Source organism: Octopus sinensis, linkage group LG25 (genome assembly GCF_006345805.1).
Source record: "Octopus sinensis linkage group LG25, ASM634580v1, whole genome shotgun sequence".
Taxonomy (NCBI): Eukaryota; Metazoa; Mollusca; class Cephalopoda; order Octopoda; family Octopodidae; genus Octopus; species Octopus sinensis.
The window spans coordinates 472,355-489,506 of NC_043021.1; the positions used below are offsets into that span (position 1 = coordinate 472,355).

The 17,152-nt window shown below is 35.6% G+C and overlaps 1 protein-coding gene and 1 long non-coding RNA gene across 11 annotated transcripts in view; one reads left to right on the top strand and one right to left on the bottom strand.

The window, feature by feature from the left end:
* LOC118767841 overlaps positions 1 to 17,152 on the top strand; it is a 94,030-nt gene that overhangs the window by 11,679 nt on the left and 65,199 nt on the right. The window contains exon 2 of the long non-coding RNA XR_005003740.1: positions 8,196 to 8,264. This is a non-coding gene — a long non-coding RNA (uncharacterized LOC118767841). The remainder of the gene's footprint in view (positions 1 to 8,195; positions 8,265 to 17,152) is intronic.
* LOC115224204 (ATP-binding cassette sub-family C member 9-like) overlaps positions 1 to 17,152 on the bottom strand; it is a 99,173-nt gene that overhangs the window by 7,366 nt on the left and 74,655 nt on the right. For 9 of the 10 annotated variants that reach the window (XM_036513138.1, XM_036513136.1, XM_036513134.1 and 6 more), the window contains 9 exons: positions 13,853 to 13,900; positions 10,672 to 10,919; positions 9,067 to 9,233; positions 8,574 to 8,643; positions 6,618 to 6,775; positions 4,637 to 4,729; positions 4,183 to 4,285; positions 2,528 to 2,641; positions 1,738 to 1,855 (listed from right to left, as the gene is read on the bottom strand). In XM_036513138.1, coding sequence (XP_036369031.1) covers positions 1,738 to 1,855; positions 2,528 to 2,641; positions 4,183 to 4,285; positions 4,637 to 4,729; positions 6,618 to 6,775; positions 8,574 to 8,643; positions 9,067 to 9,233; positions 10,672 to 10,919; positions 13,853 to 13,900 — 1,119 coding nt within the window. The remainder of the gene's footprint in view (positions 1 to 1,737; positions 1,856 to 2,527; positions 2,642 to 4,182; positions 4,286 to 4,636; positions 4,730 to 6,617; positions 6,776 to 8,573; positions 8,644 to 9,066; positions 9,234 to 10,671; positions 10,920 to 13,852; positions 13,901 to 17,152) is intronic. The other variant, XM_036513139.1, reaches the window with a different exon arrangement.

A 17,152-nucleotide genomic window follows, 5' to 3' on the forward strand; every position in this document is an offset into this window, starting at 1 on the left:
AAGCTATTTAATCCTACCAACTTACACAGCACATACAACTCTATTGCCTTCTGATGATAAGACAGTCAAATGTTTCAATTCAAATGTCTTAGTTTTGCTCTTACGAATAATGTTGCATGTTTCCAACATGGATAATCTTATTTATGTGATGTGAAATGTGATAAGATCAAAGAGGAACATAACAAAAATTTATATAAATTCTTAAAGCGCTCTTATAAATCTAAATGACACAGAAGGTGTAGATTTTGAATCTATCTGTATTCTAGGTTATATTCTAATTCATATATTCTATTCTAAGCCACAATGAGCTGCATCTTGATTTCCTTATGTTTACCTCCATTCAGAGATCTATGTTTGCTAATGAACCCTTACCACATAACAACAGGTGTTTGCATATTCCTGATGGGTTACTCACTTCTCTAAAACAAAAGACATCTGGTCAATGCTGAGGAAGCAGTAATGGCCACCAATGTCTTCAAAAACAGTAATGACAGTCAGTCAAGGACTAAGTTAACAAACATGTGCTGTTTACCCTCGACGTTGATGTCTTTCAAGGTCACCATCAAGGAAAATGGCAGGCCTGTTACCTTTCTTTTCTTAATCACTAAATTAAACCATATGAAATCATTGCACAATAGAATAGGGGTTTATGTGAAAGTTGAGGCTCTCAAAAAGTGTTATCATTTGCTCTTTGGTAGACAATTTATTCTGGTAACTCATTAGGAATCAGTAGCTTACATATTCAATATAAAACACAAAACTAAGGTTAAAGGTGTGAAAATATATCAGACAAGTGATTAGTTATCCATCAATGCTGCTGCAGTTGCACTACCAGGCAATTTTTTGTGGTGCCACTTTCCAGAGTCACCCCTTAGAACTACACAATTCTCTACGCCACCCTAACATTACAAAGTTGATGCATTTTGTCATGTACAAAATCTTCCTTATTCGATAGATGACAATGAACAGGTTATTTCTGGATACCGTGTTTGTTAATATTACCATTCACAACTGCATCAACACATCAGATCTTTGCATAAACTTTTAAGTGTTTGTTCCCTTCACCATTAAGTAATAAATATTCCTGTGTTTTTTTCTTTACTTTCATTTGTGTCACTTCATTTCTTTAAAAGTACAACCACAGTACTTAAGAACATCTATATAATACATAGAACCTCTTTGGCATTTGGTAATAACTATATAGTACGTAGTACTTGTATCACACATAATACATATACAGTGTAGTATATAGGTAAATAATCAAATAAGGTATACAATCAATATTTCAGGGATTGCCATAATCAGTAGAGCATGAGAGAAAATGATCAGCACACTTTTGTATTCTGAGTTCAAATCCATCTCATGTTCACTTCCGGGGTCAATAAAATAACTGTAGATTCATATAACTCATTGTTCTCTTTTCTGAATTGTTTGTCTCTATGACTGAGTTAGAAATTACAATTTCTCACTGTCTACATACATCTTGTCTTTATTGTCGGGCATTAGATTGAACATTAAATATGTACAGACAGTTTGGAATTAGTGAAATGAGATCTGACTGTTATGTTGTGGCACTGATCAGGTTCCAGAGCTACTTAGAAACTCTGGCATTAATTCAAGCAGAGACTTGCCAAACATTTCAAGACATTACCAGCAGCAGTGTATAGAGTTGTAGGATGACAATCAATGGTACAAGACTTCAATAAATATTCAAAGACAATAAAAATGATGACACACCTGGTGGATCTACTGAAGGTGGTGTCTCACAAGCATATTCCACAACTCTTTCTAAAGACGTGATGTTGTTCTCTAGTTCTGTTGCATGACGTGCTATCATGTTCACATAAATTGGCATCTGAAATAGATAAAAATTCCACAGAGCAATGATGAAAAAATACATCATAGTTTCCATCAGAAATATATTACTACATAGATGTACAGTAAAATAAAGATAAAATCATCCAAGAAATTTCTCTACTCAAGAAGAGAACCAAAGAAATATGAATTAGCATGTATATATATTATACGGGTCGTACATATAAAGGTTTTACACAAGAGTGGCTCAGCTGCCCTGAAAATTACAACATTTATCTCCAGATTAATGTTGGGCATTATAATGACATCAGTCACATTGTTTCTGATTTCCAATTTACATTCACAATAGACAGTGATGTTTTGTATTTTGGTCAGTGGAATGTTTAAGATTTCGGTAAGAACTAAAATTTCATTCACTGCATCACTATCCAGTCAGAAAAATACTGGAGGTTAGTACTGGAAATCTGATATTAAATCGCTTTTTAACTATTCAATCAGAAACTGGATGCCAGTGTTGCATATGTGAATCAGTTACACAATTCTCCAATGCAGGTATTGTTTATCAGAAATATACAAGAGCTGACCAGTCCAGCTGGAAGAGGAATTTCAGAGATGACTTGTAGGGGTCAGCAATGCTTTCAGCAAAACTAAGAAAAGAAATGTGAGCCTGTGATTCTACCAAAACATGAAGAACTCATCAAATTCTACTTACCATGAGAACATTCAACATACAGAGTCCAACTAATGTGCCATTTTCTTCGTTTTGAATGGAGAAAGCCAAGCTACCAAGTGATGCCAGTAATAAAATAAGGCATCCAAGGAAATCCTGCAATAAGAAGTTCTTGTTACACAAGTTAACCATTTAAATGGACAGAAACATTATTCTGGGAAGCTTATAACTGTTGTTATTACAACTGCTGAATGTGATCAACTGGCAGAATTGTTAGCACCATGGCAAAGATGCAATGAGACAGTTGTTCACACACTTTACATTCTTAGATTTAATAAAGTAAAGGATCAGTTAAGGCTGGGGTCAACTTCATTGACTTACACTACCAACCCACAAAAATTGCTGACCTTGTACCAAAATTAGAAACAATTACTATTTCTAAAGCAGCAGCAATAGTAGTCCAAGTTCAATTCTGCCATATTTCACTTAGCTTTTTATCATTGTGGGCCAATAGACACCAGAGAAGTAATGAAGCCAATTGTCCCATGTCTCTCTTTCTCCTCAGCAAATCTATGTTGCAGTGTCATCATCACCATCATCATTATTATTTAACATCCATTTTCTATACAGGAATGGATTGGAACGTTTGACAGGAGCTGGCGAGCCAGAGAGCTGCCCCAGGCTCCAACTGTCTGTTTTTTCATGGTTTCTATGGCTGGAGTGATCTGGCTGGGTTTTTTTTACATGGCACCAACACAAGAGTTTTATACATGGCAGTAGTGCTACAATTAGGAATTATATATTCTTACCAATATGGTCAGACAACTGAATACTGGGCCTTTGAATCCCTATGTCATATTTCTGACAATATAAAAGCCTTTGTTGTTTTTACTAAGACTTTATGATGTACAAACACAAAGGGTTTTTTTTTTAACGTTCCTGGTTTTGGGTAAAAGAAAATACAGGAGGATTATTTAATTATGATTTTATTCAAAATATTCCCCTCTCAGATTCACACACTTATTGCAGTGGTCCTTTAGTTTTTCTAAGCCCTGTAAAAGAACTCGGAAAGTTGGGCCTCCAGCCAGGCCTTTCACAATACTCTTAAAGCCAGGAACTTTACAGCACTCCCTTGTAAAGAAATGGGTGCATGTAAGAGATGTCAATTGTCCCAACAGAGTAAACATCAAAATATTAAGGATCTGTCAACCTGTAAGGATTACAGTGGTTAGGGGGTGAGGTGGAGATTACAGTTTATAGGTTTTGAGTTTTTATACAGATGCTGGGGATGTGTATATCCCCTACTAAAAACCTATTTCACTTCATTATAATAGATACCATGAGGAGGTAGAAAAAGTCCTATAACACTGTTTCATACAGGGCTTCTCAAATGGATTAAATAAAGGGTCTGGCTTTAGTAAAGTTGGAACCCCTGAACATTCACTCTATAGTTTTAACATCTTAATTAACCAAATCAGTGAGTCATTAAATGAAAACTTAATCTCCATATGGTGGGTCGACAAACTGGTTTTCTGTTGGTTTCCAATAACAACTATTTGCAACTAAATGGATTCAAACAGTGAAACACAAAGTATAGACTTGTGGCGATCCATCCAAGTCATCTTACTTGACACAACCAACAGACAACCTCTTGAGTAAAATGAAATAATGTTGAGATTAGAAAGAGTAACACTTACCAAGCGTATGGCTAACCACCGATTCACAGCATGAATGTACAGGAAGACGACATTGAATACGTTTATTGCATGGGTAACATAACCAGTAAACCAGTACTGTACCCTGAAAATAGAATTTAAAAACAGGCAACTACAAGTCATGTGTTCTATCAGCTGTATGATACTGAGCTACTAAAAATTAGGGACTCAACTAATTTTCAGTTTTAATTACCATTGCTTAATCATTTACACCACTCTTCCTAATTTGACTTCAGTAATTTTTAGATTTTTGAGAGGAGAGCTAACTTACCTTGTTATTCCACTTCAAGGAAAATACAGGTTATGATCATGTATTTTGATATATGAATAGTAAAGAACTGGTGAAATAACTAATTAATTAAATCAGAAATTAGTAACAAGCTGATAAATTAAATTAGTTGTGACAAAAATTAGTAATGGAAAACATCAAATATACCTGTAAGCTCGAATTGTCCGAAGTCCACTGAGAATTTCTGAGAAATGGTTAAAAAGAGGCAGTTTGGTAAGATTCTGAAGACGATTGAGCTGTCTATAGAATAGAAGAGAAATAATTCACTGTAGAGAGTTGATTAATGAAAACTATAGAGTACATTACCAACTCCACGCACGTGTGTTTGTGTGTGTCAGCTACACTTTGCTGATAAAGTATATTCCATCTGTTTTGATTCCAACTCCTTCCAATACCTAATTAGTTGTCTTTCATTATGATCTTCTTCTCACTCACCTTCATCTTGGTCTGTATTTCTTTTCCCACTTCCTTCTACACACTACCTCCCAGACCACAACCTGGCATGTTGATGACCTTTCTACTTCTCCATATCAAAATATTTCTTTCTTAACATCTATTACTTCTTGGAATATCAATTTTCATCATCACTTCCTTCCTTAGCATAATTCAATCAGAAACCCCTAATTATAACTGAAAATGAATAAAGACCATTTACTTTATTGTCTTTAGTTTTATAGATTTTTTTCTTTCCACATGCCTTACAAGTAAATTCTTTTATTCATGTGACTTTTCCCTACGTTGACAAAGAAATAAGTTACTAAATATATATACATATGTATATATACATACGTAGATATAAATATATGTATGTGTGTGTATATATATATATATATATATATATATATATATTGCTGTGTCTGGGGAGATGCATTTTCTTAGGAAAATAAGAAATAAGTGGAAATTTTACGGGTGAGTGTGTTAAATTATAAGGCACAAAAAGAAAATGACTGTCCCCAGACACAACAGAATATGCTTCAACACACGAACTCACATAAAGAATCTTGCAAACTTAATCCAAAAACGAAATATATATATATATATATATATATATATATATATATATATATATAGACATATATATATATATATATACAAAATATGGGATTTAGTTCAAAGGTGATCTAAACGACCAAGTACACTAGGTAAGTGCTGTAACGGATTACAACGGTCCCAAGGTTATAGCCGAGATGGTAGTTATGGAACCATTGCAGATTTCCTATATGGCGGATATAGAATTGTTTAAGAGGACAACAAACGTTAAGGCAAGGCAAACATTTCAAGTCAGATACATTATTATTACTGGAAAAAAAAAAATTCAGTATGGGATATTCCATCATCGGACACAAATAGGGAAAATGAGAAGGATTCAGATTAATGAAACGACGACATAGAGGACAGGAATAAAGGAATAAGGAGATGAAGAGAAGAAAATAGAACTTAGAAAGTTGAATTGTGAACTTTTATGCCTCTTTCTTCATATTCCTTAATTCCTGTCCTTTAAGTCATCATTTCATTAATCTATACCCTTCTCATTTTCCCCATTTGTCTGATGACAGAATATCCCAGAAACAGCTGTAAGACTTTGAATTTTTTTTCAATAAAAATAATGTATATGACTGGAGATGTTTGTTGTCCTCTAGATACTGAGAGGTAATATTTATCCTTACTTAAACATGGAGGTTCTGTTACAATAAACTATACAACAATAAAACACTTCAAGAGAAACTCTCATATTGACTTTTGGTGCAAAAGGAACTCTAGCTCCTTATCCCTAGTCACGTAAACAACATTCTTTCTCTATTATTCCTAATTGTACATCTAACACTTCAGCCGTACTCCATCCTCTTTCTCTATTTCACAACATTTCCTCTGTACTTCATGTTCCCTCTTAGCTTTATATTTACATAAAACTCGTTTTCAAAATAGTCACTCCTATTTTTAACTATTAAAGTCTGTCAAGTACATTAATTACTTAGCAAATACAGAGAGCAAAACTTATGGTAAACCACTTTTAATTTAATGTAGTCCATTCCTATACACACACACACACACACACACAAGCATCTACCATGCATAAACAAGCCTTGTTTGACACAGGAAAGCATTAAGAAGACAGAAAAAGACTAACCTGATGGAAGGTCGGTAAAATTTGAAGAGCAGATAAAAGAGTATTATTATAGGAACAGTGGCCAGTACAAAATAGGGCATAGCTATAGAACAGATGACCAGCACTATGATTGCTTGTAGTAAGAACCTCAACAATAACTCTATGGTTGTTGGTAGGATCTGAAATAAACAGGATAGAAATGGATATAAAATGGTATGTAAAAGTACAAAATCATGGTGGTGCTCCAGCATGACCACAGCTACATGGCTGAAATGAATAAAAGCGTGTGTGTGCACAGTGTACTGAAAAGATGCTCTTGAGCAAGCACAAACAGGACATCTACTCCTTCAGTCCAGGGCAAAACTTTGAGTAGACTCAATTTTGATATAAGGAACATACACAAAGAGAGACTTATCAATACAGTATTCTATGGCCAGATTCCCTTCCTGATGCCAGTTGTTACTTGTATCCCAATAAATAAGTTACTTATTCCACTGGAATCTGAATGGATGGATGAATACCAAAATCTCTCAAGTGCTTTGAGGTCAATGCCTATAGAGAGAAGCAAATGGCATGGATGGAGGAGGAACAAGCATAGAATTATTGCAAATATGTTGAACAAGAACTTAATGCAATTAATGATACGTCATTGGAAAAAGTTCAAAAGAATATGACAAACAAAAAAAATTGCATTTATCATTTGGAGAAATAGTATCTAGATTTATATCTCACAGCTTAGTGGTGCAACAAACAGAAACTGATAAAATAAGTCATTAAAAATTAAGTACAAACGATGTAGGGGACTAAAACCTTTCACAGTCCCTACCACCAGCATGGTTGCCGTCTGACAACGGAAACAGAGATCAGAATAAACATCTACAGCTAGACATATACAAATGTGTGTCGGTGTGAATACATATTTAGAGTAAACACTTGTGGGCTGAGGGTGCCCTCTCTAAATGCAAGGATCAATAGCTCGTCAGGCAGTGAAACATCTTTCCAGGTGTTTTGGCCCCTTCCACCATGATACCAGAAGTCCTCAGGGCCACTCACTGATGCAGGCAACACAACTCTTACACAACAATACAAGCTTTGTTAGTTCAGATGTTGTGACCCTAAGCCAGATGATTCTACCATCCTCAATGCAGATGTTCATACCTATACGTGTGTGTGTATGTGCATATATATATTGTTCAACCCATGCCAACATGAAAAGCAGACATTGAACATTGATGATGATGATATATATATATATTATATAGAGGGCACTATTACTCATAAATGCCACATGCTAGCATGTAGCATTTATGTGCAATAGTGCCCTCTATATAATATAAATAAATAAATTTAAGGGAAAAAATTGATGTTTTTTTTTTCTCTTATGAGGTTTTTCATGCTAACTACTTTATAAATTCTTATGAAGATTTTATCCTATTTTTAATATATATATATATATATATATATATACACACACACACACACGTTCATTTTCTTCATTTTGCTGTAGTGGACAGGTTGGAGAGGTAATGTCATTTTCGAAGCAGTGTTTTTTTATAACCAGATGATCTCCATGTTAGTTTACCATTTCTTGTTTTACAGATAAGAAAGGAAGTTTCCGTTCCATTATTTCAAGAGCACAGTTATTGCACCAAAATATTCACCAGGAACGTAAGTACATTCACAACATATTTTTTTACTCAGGCAGAAATGATAACTTTCTGGTATGTGCATACACACACACGCACACATACAGATGTAAATATACGGATGCATAAACACAAACACATATTACCCAGTGCCCCTGTATATCTTGTGAGACAATGGATCTATAACTAGAATGACCCTTTCCAAGGTGCAGACCTGGATAAGGTTCAGGACGTCAACCGCTTTCCATGGCACCAATGCTGAATGAGAGAGAAGTGAGTGGAGAAATGCTCAGCTGACCAACACCACAGACACTCAAAACACTGAACTTACCTGGTCAACAATACGACTGTCTGCTGAGAATGTATTGAGAATAGTGGCAGGTGGGGTTGACTCAAAGTGACTGAAACAGAAAACAGAACAGTCAAACACTCACATATTGAATGTTATAGGTAACAGGTAACATCAATCAGTTCTAGTCAAGGTACACTTAGCTACAAGCCTTAGTTTATACTTTCAAGACATGGATTGCCCCTGGCCTACTTAATATCCAAACATACATACAGTAGGCATATAGGCCCATAACATATTCCTAAATACTTGTCAAACCTTCACTCACCAACACACCACAACCACACAGATACACTATATCCTCTCACTGCCTTTTATACTTATACTACACCAGCTCCTGCTCACAGGAACTAAAAAGCTATCTATCACCTCACATACCAGCTTTTATTCTTCTTTTCCTTCTAATCATGCCTCATTCCCATAATCCCTGTAATAAGCTACAGTCAAGAGAAGAACTCGATACTGTTTCACTTACATCACAGGTAAACTGGTCAAATAATGAAGCATCTTCTGGTGAAGTCGGTCAGCTCCTCTCACTGTGGTGAACTTTAGTAATAGACCAGTCAACACTGTGACTGCCACACAGCTTAAACAGATGACCATATATAAACCAATATAGTAGGTGTGGTTGACAGGTGTGTGCTGCAAACAGAGAAGGAAAAAAAAGATCAACATTGTTACATCTTATGTGTGATTAGACTGTAGAAGATTGTCACCAGAAATAAAATTTATGTTTAGTGTGAAAGGGATAGACCCATGAAGTGGTGTGAAAGGCTCTTGAGACACTGGGCCTCACTGAGGAAATGACAAGTGACCAGGAGTTGAGGTGATTTGCTGTACTTGAGAAGATGTGTTGAGCTAAGAATAATCATGGTCATCCATACATACGTGCATGTCCTTTGCAGGTGCCGGTGCCACATGAAATGCACTCGTGCCAGTGCTGCACTGATGCACCCATGCCAGTAACACATTAAAAGCATCCACCACATTCTGTAAAGTGTTTGGCATTAGGAAGGGTATCCAGCCATAGAAACCATGCCACAACAGACAGTTGGAGTTTGGACAGCTCCTGTCAAGCCACCCAACCCATACCAGCATAGAAAGTGGACATTAAACAATGATGATGATAGATATATATATGCATATATACATATTGCATGGCCAGGCTTAAACAAGTAGTGTAGCACTCAATCAGCACTGTCTTTCATTTGAGTAAATGTATTATAATACAAATGAAAAGTTTTGTGAAATACAGCTGCCCAAGGTTTCCTGGTCAAAATATTAATTAACTTTGCCAGTTTTCAAGCTGATAAAAACAACAAGATGGTTTGTCAGCTATGTTCAATGTAGCTGACATATGAATAGGAACACTTATATAGAAGACAGAAAGGAACACAAAGAAAATAACCAGCATTACAACAAACATTTCACAGATCAAAAATGCATAAACCAGATGGGAATGGTTTAAGATGTGTCCAGCAGTCTGGCTTTAATCTCCATTAAGCTGTATTTTAAAATGTGGACATAAAGAAAAAAATCTCATTCCTGGAATTTACACAGTCTTTAGAGGTTCCTTAAAAGGTGCAGTTTTAAATGAATATATTGGACATCTTTTTGACTTGTTAATATAGGGTTCAGTCTTGGAAAGGGTTTTCCATTTAACCCTTTTGATACAAAACCACCTCTGGTGCTGTGGTACAAATGTCTTGTTCTCAAAAATTCTGAATTAAAATCTTCCATCAAACCTTAGTCACAACTTATGTTCCTAACACTAGCTTAATGATAACTACTAAGTTATTTTACTAAATTCTTTGTTATAAACACAGAGCATCTTAACTGAAATATGGTAACAAAAGGGTTAATATTGTAGGAGCATGTGTGTGTTTGTATATATATTTCATACATAGCCAGGAATTCCACCTGCATCCCACTTTTTAGAAGAGGTGACTAAAAATAATGGTATCAAGGACACCCATCGATAAAAGACTACCTCAATAAGTCTCATCCAGCAAAATGGTAAAACAGATGCAAAAGTGATGATGATGTACCATGATTAAAAGGTGAAAAAAAAACAACCTACCTTTGGACTGGTGATGGAATTATTCTGATGTATTTCATAATGCACAGAGTGTTTTGAGTACATCCAGTTAGCAAGCCAAAGATCAGAGGTGACTATTAAAGTGTGTTTGCACAAAAGGAGTAACACCAATAATAGAACCAGTGAAGAGGAGCAGAGTTTCAGGAATTCAAAACACATACCAGTGGAGATTGAACCAAGGTCACGCAGATCCAGTTTTAATGATGGACTTTCTTCTTCTTCATTGTCCTCTATCATATAACAAACAGACATCATTATCATCATCATACACACACACACATATTACATAAATAGTTTTTTTTTATTAATACTTTTATATTTCCATTACATGTAAACCGTGTGTGTATGTATACACAAACAGATTATCTACACACACGTGTACACAAATTATATATGTGTTAACCTTCAATATTATATCAATATTAAAATTAATTCCAGAAAATACTTTGCCAAAATATTTAGAGAAAGAAAGAGACAATAAAGATTACAGAGAAATCTTAGAGATATTCTGTAAAAGAATTGCAGATTGAGACAAATGAATCCACACAGATTCTCCTTTGTAATACAGCAGCAATGGTGGGTTTATTATTACCTCTGCCTTAGCAAAGGCAGAGGTATTATTTATAGTCACATTTGTTTGTTTGTCCATGAACAAAATATCTCAAGAACCACAGGATGGATTCAGATGAAACTTTCAGGGATGTTTGGCTTCATACTGGCTTGAACTGATTAGATTTTGGGATCAATCCGGTACCGGACATGGGTTCTGGATTATTTTACCAGTTTTTTACTTAATTTTTCAGAACAGCCGCGTTCATTTTTAGTATTCCCGTTTGTGAGAGCAGTTAAGTTTATTTCAGATGTTCTCATTTTAAAAATCATCTCTGGCTAATCATTGAGAGGACATTGGTGTTGCCTTGGCAGAGGTTTGCGCTCTAAGTGCTCTTGTTAATTTTGATTTGTAATTAATAAGTTGTCAGAACAGATCCATTACATTCTTTAAAATGAAGTCATTTAGGATTCATCTTCTTAAGTTGCTACTTTGGCATAAAAGACAATTGATATAGAACAGGTGGAAGAGAAGACCTAAAGAAAAACAGATTTCCTAACTCTCTAACCTCAACTACAACCACATGCTGGCCAAAATGCTTAGCAGCATTTCATCCGTCTTTACATTCCGAGTTCAAATTCTGGCAAAGCCAACTTTGCTTTTCATCCTTTCAGAGTCAATAAAGTAAGTACCAGCTGAGTCCTGGGGGCCGATGTAATCAACTTACCCACTTTTCTGAAATTACTGGCTTTTTGACAAAATTTGTAACTGTTTTCATCAGACAGTGTGTGTGTGTGTGTGTAAAATTTACAGCTCTGAGTCATAAGCAACTAAACACATTTAAGACAAGAAAGGAAACTTGACCTGCTAGACATATCAGCCAAATATCCTTCACATCATATTGCAGTATCTTAAAATAGAGAAAGACACATTGGATAATATAATCCTAGATATACTGTGTCAGAATAAAGATGCGATGATCACAGCACATCTCTGAACCTAGCTCTGTTGAAATGTGGATAAGGTACGGGTTAAACAACTATTGAAATAAGGAAATGAGGACCAAATACTTGAAGTACCAGTATCTTTGAAAAATATGTCCCCTAATTTAATCACTGAGTGAATATGGAATTTGACACTTATCAACATATAGCAAATATCGACAGGGCCTGAACGATAGGTTGTTATACCATTGTTATAGAGTAGAGTCTATCTACATCAGGGATTCCCAACATTATTTTGCTTGTGGACCCCCTGAGAGCTATCTTATCATCTGTGGATCCCATATATGCACATGTAAATTTTTGGGATCTTTACCTTTTGACCTACAGATTTAAAAAATAATTTTTTGTAACTAAACACTTTCAAACTTCAGACACTGGTAGAATGTGTCATATAAAACATCTTTTACTCTACCAGTGTCCGAAGTTTGAAAGTATTTAGTTACAAAAAATTATTTTTTAAATCTGTAGGTCAAAAGGTAAAGATCCAATTTTTGAAATAAAATATGCTTGTAGGTTAATAAAAACTAACAATGACAAAAGTTTGTTATATTCATAACATAAATTCCAAATATAAATCTTGAAAATTTCAATAAATACTGGTACCTCTATATTTATATACATATTTATATATGGACCCACAAATTACAATTTTTTTACTTGTGGACCTCTGTTGGAAACCCCTGATCTAGATTACAGGTTGCTTATGGTATAATGGTTGGGCTGAGGTGGACAACTTTGTCCTGGAGAGGAATGCAGTGTACAAGTCCAAGGAATCAGAAAAATAAAGTTTAAAGGAGACTCCATGAAAGCATGACTCAGTAGTCTAGACCGGAACTTATTATTTGGTCAGTTAATTTAGAGAATGGTTGACTACTTCAACTCTTCACATTATCACCAGCAACTTAGGTACCAGTAACACAATGGTGAACAATCACCTATGTCACATGATATGTTTGACCTAAAGATCATCATCATCAAAATCAACATGTATTTTTTCTATTTTTGTATCTTTTGGATTAGTCTTCTCCAACCCAGCATCTTGCTTCTTGGTCTCTTGTTTTGGCCTTCTTCTACATGAAACTTCCTCTTGGAGATCCTGATACAACTTTACTCAACTGTCAACCAGCTCAATCTTCACTCTTGCACATTGCATCTGATTCCTCTAAGACAAGTCCTCGCCCCCCCCCCCCCTCCCCTTCAGTTCAGTTGTATTATTTAAACGCTGGGAAAAAGACATCTCTTCCGACCAGAAATGTAATGTTTCTTTCCAGACAGACAAGTCCATCAACTCTATTAGTGTCCATAAGAGAGGGACAACTAAAGAGCATTAATACTCTGAAAGAGAATAAATAGCACTTGCATGTGTGTCTGTGTGTGATATGCATTAATGTGGCAGAAAAGAAGGTGCATTAGTTTTGCATAAGTGTTTAAGCAGAGATTTAACATGTGGTATACAATACAGGACGGTGCATCACTTGCAAATCTTCTACAGTGTACTACATGAAAAATACTACATATTTATGTTGACTACCAGTAATAGTAGTGATAGTAGCAGTGGTAACAGTAGCGAGGAGGGGAGGGTAGGAGGAGCTAGTGCAGAATACTTTACGTTCAAAACATGTCTCCGTTGTGTAGTCATCAAGGGGAAGTAAGTCATCTGAAAAAAGGTGACAGTTTAGAAGTGATACAGTCCAACCGTTCAGTAATACGTGCATAACTTACCTCATAACAAGATTCCATTCACAGAATTAACCGTTTCTACTAAACAACTTTGGTTCTGGTCGCCCCTCTCCCCTCTGTATAATGCTCACTATAATTGTTTTTTTAATTACTTTTATTATTTACACACACACATATACACACGTGCGTGTATGTGTTACTATACATTTCAATATATATTCAGTTAACCAGGCTTATCACATGGAGTGTTGAGGTATTTGCCAGGATTTCTTCAATCCCTGTTTTCCTTCACTACATGTGTGTGTGTGCCTGAAAGGGTAAATGCCAATGGTTCTCACCTGGGGTCCATATAAAATTTTGTTATTAAAATTTATAAGTAATAAAATGGTTATAATTCTACAATATACAAAATATTTAAACATTTTTTAATACAATTCCAAATAATAGTCATAAAAATATAATAGAATTTTTAGGCGTCAAATGTCTACGAGGACACCCCACCCCATCCCAAGTAAAATAGAGTTCAAAGGAGTCCAAAGGTAAGGGATGGTTGAGAACCAGCAGTAAATACCATAAAACTCTCCCTCAAAAAGTTCGTCCAATGCATGCCAGTATGAAAAAGGAAATGTAAAAATAATGATGCAAAATGAAAGGGCAGTGCCATATTCGAACTTGAGACACAAAGGATTGCCAAAGCCATGACATAAAAATGACTTCATTTGTCATCACATCAGCATCATTTTTTTTGTTTCCCATGTTGACATAAATTGCGCAAGCTACCCAAACCCTACCAATTGTCAGTGGGTGATATGTGGGGACTTTTAAGATAGTTAATTTTCTCTGGAGCAACAAAGTGGATGCACCAAATATCCATGCTTTTTATGTAGGTGGAACGGCAGAGGGAAAAACATTGGCTGATCAAAGAATGACCACAGTGAAGATTAGTTCCAGCATCTTTTAATGTGGTTGAAAAGCCTTTTTAGTTCAACTGGGAAAAATCATCCTACCTCCACTCCATATCAAACTTGGCATTTGTTAGAATTCAGGATAAAGATGGAACTTTCACTATTTATGCAGCAGATTTCCGAATCTGAGAAGTGAAAGATAAAAGCTGACATATTTTGATGGATCTCAAATCAGAAAATTAGTGAAAGATGGGAACTTTGTAAATTCAATGAATTGCACTGAAGCATCAATATGGAATTCATTTGTAATAGCTGTAAAAGAATTTCTGGGCAACAAGTAAGCAGCCAACTGTACCGAAATAGTCAACAACAAGCTAGAGAACTTGCAAAAGTTAGGAGCAAAATATGATCATAAGGCTGCACTATCTCCACAGTGACTTCGATGAATTCCCTGAAAATCTTGGTGACACAAATAGGGAAAATATTCCTATCAGGACATAAAAATCAATGGAATAATGGTGGATGGCACTTGCATATGATGGTGGACTATTGCTGGAACTTAGTTCAAGATCTCCCTCAAGTTCAGCACTCAAGAAAATCATCCAAACTACAAATTCATGGGTAATTAGACATAAACAATGATGTAATTTGTCTATATGGATTTAAAGACTTTTACTAGATTTTCAGCAGAATTTTAAGAAAGCATTCTGGTTTTGATGTGATGGTAATAAGTGGAGATTCCATATCTCAAAAAACCCCTTGTTCAGGTCCAAAATTTTTGACAAGAGATAAAAATATTTTGTTGGCTTGTGTTATGTGTGTGTATACATACACACATATATATATATATATATATATATATATATATATATTATATATATTTAAGTAGGTGAATGAATTATCCTAGAATGGATAATTCGGTTAATCAATACCTGGGTAGCAAATTCACGTCAGAAAACACGGTTGAAACTACATGCCAAGGGCAAAACCTCATGTTCCTGTGTGGAAATTTGTGTGTGTGTGTATATATATATATAATATATATATATATTATATATATATATATATATATATATGTACATACGTACGTACGTACGTACATACATACATACATACATACGTACGTACGTACGTACATACATACATACATACATACATACATACATACATACATACATACATACATACATACATACATACATACATGTATGTATGTGTGTGCATGTATGTATGCACACATATATATTTTAAAAACTTTCCAACTGATTAGTATATATTCCAGTTGTTTGCATTCTGAATTCATATCCTGTCTTGAGCCTTAACCTGTCATTCAGTTTAATGCCACCACTTTACGGGAGTCAACTCAGTTCAGGCTGGCCCGTCCCCTAATTTGGAAACCACTGCCCATGATTCTCAGAGGCCTTGTAAAAGATCATGGACACTGCTTTCCTCCTATTAAAGAAGTTGAAAAGAAACACACACACACATACTCTTTTGAATTTACAATTAAATTTTTTTTCAAAAAGTACTCAAAACAAAATTAGAGTGTGTATATTTAAATCTTCCTTTCGTTGTTGCAGATTTTTAATGCACATAACTATCATGAGACTGACAACAATGTTGTAATTGTTACATAATAAATACTTTAAAAAAGAAATTTAATTTAGATTCGATGAAAAATATATTCTAAATGTAGGCACAGGAGTGGCTGTGTGGTAAGTATCTTGCTTACCAACCACATGGTTCCGGGTTCAGTCCCACTGCGTGGTACCTTGGGCAAGTGTCTTCTACTATAGCCTCGGGCCGACCAAAGCCTTGTGAGTGGATTTGGTAGACGGAAACTGAAAGAAGCCCATCGTATATATGTATATATATATATATTCATCATCGTTTAACGTCCGTTTTCCGCGCTAGCACGGTTTGGACAGTTCAACCGGGGTCTGGGAAGCCAGGGGCTGCACCAGGCTCCAGTCTGATCTGGCAGTGTTTCTACAGCTGGATGCCCTTCCTAATGCCAACTACTCCGCGAGTGTAGTGGGTGCTTTTAACGTGCCACCGGCACGGAAGCCAGTCAAGGCGACGCTGGCATCGGCCACGTTCGGATGGTGCTTTTTATGTGCCACCGGCACAAGTATCACAACTACTATTTCCATTGATATTTATTTCGATGTTCATGTACTTGACTCAATAGGTCTCCTCAAGCACAGCGGGATGTTCTGGTATCCAAGGTACTTTGAATGGGCCTGATGCAGGAAGCAGTCCGGGTCTTTGCAGTCACAGCATATCTCCAGAGATCTCGGTCCTTTGTCACTGCCTCTGTGAGG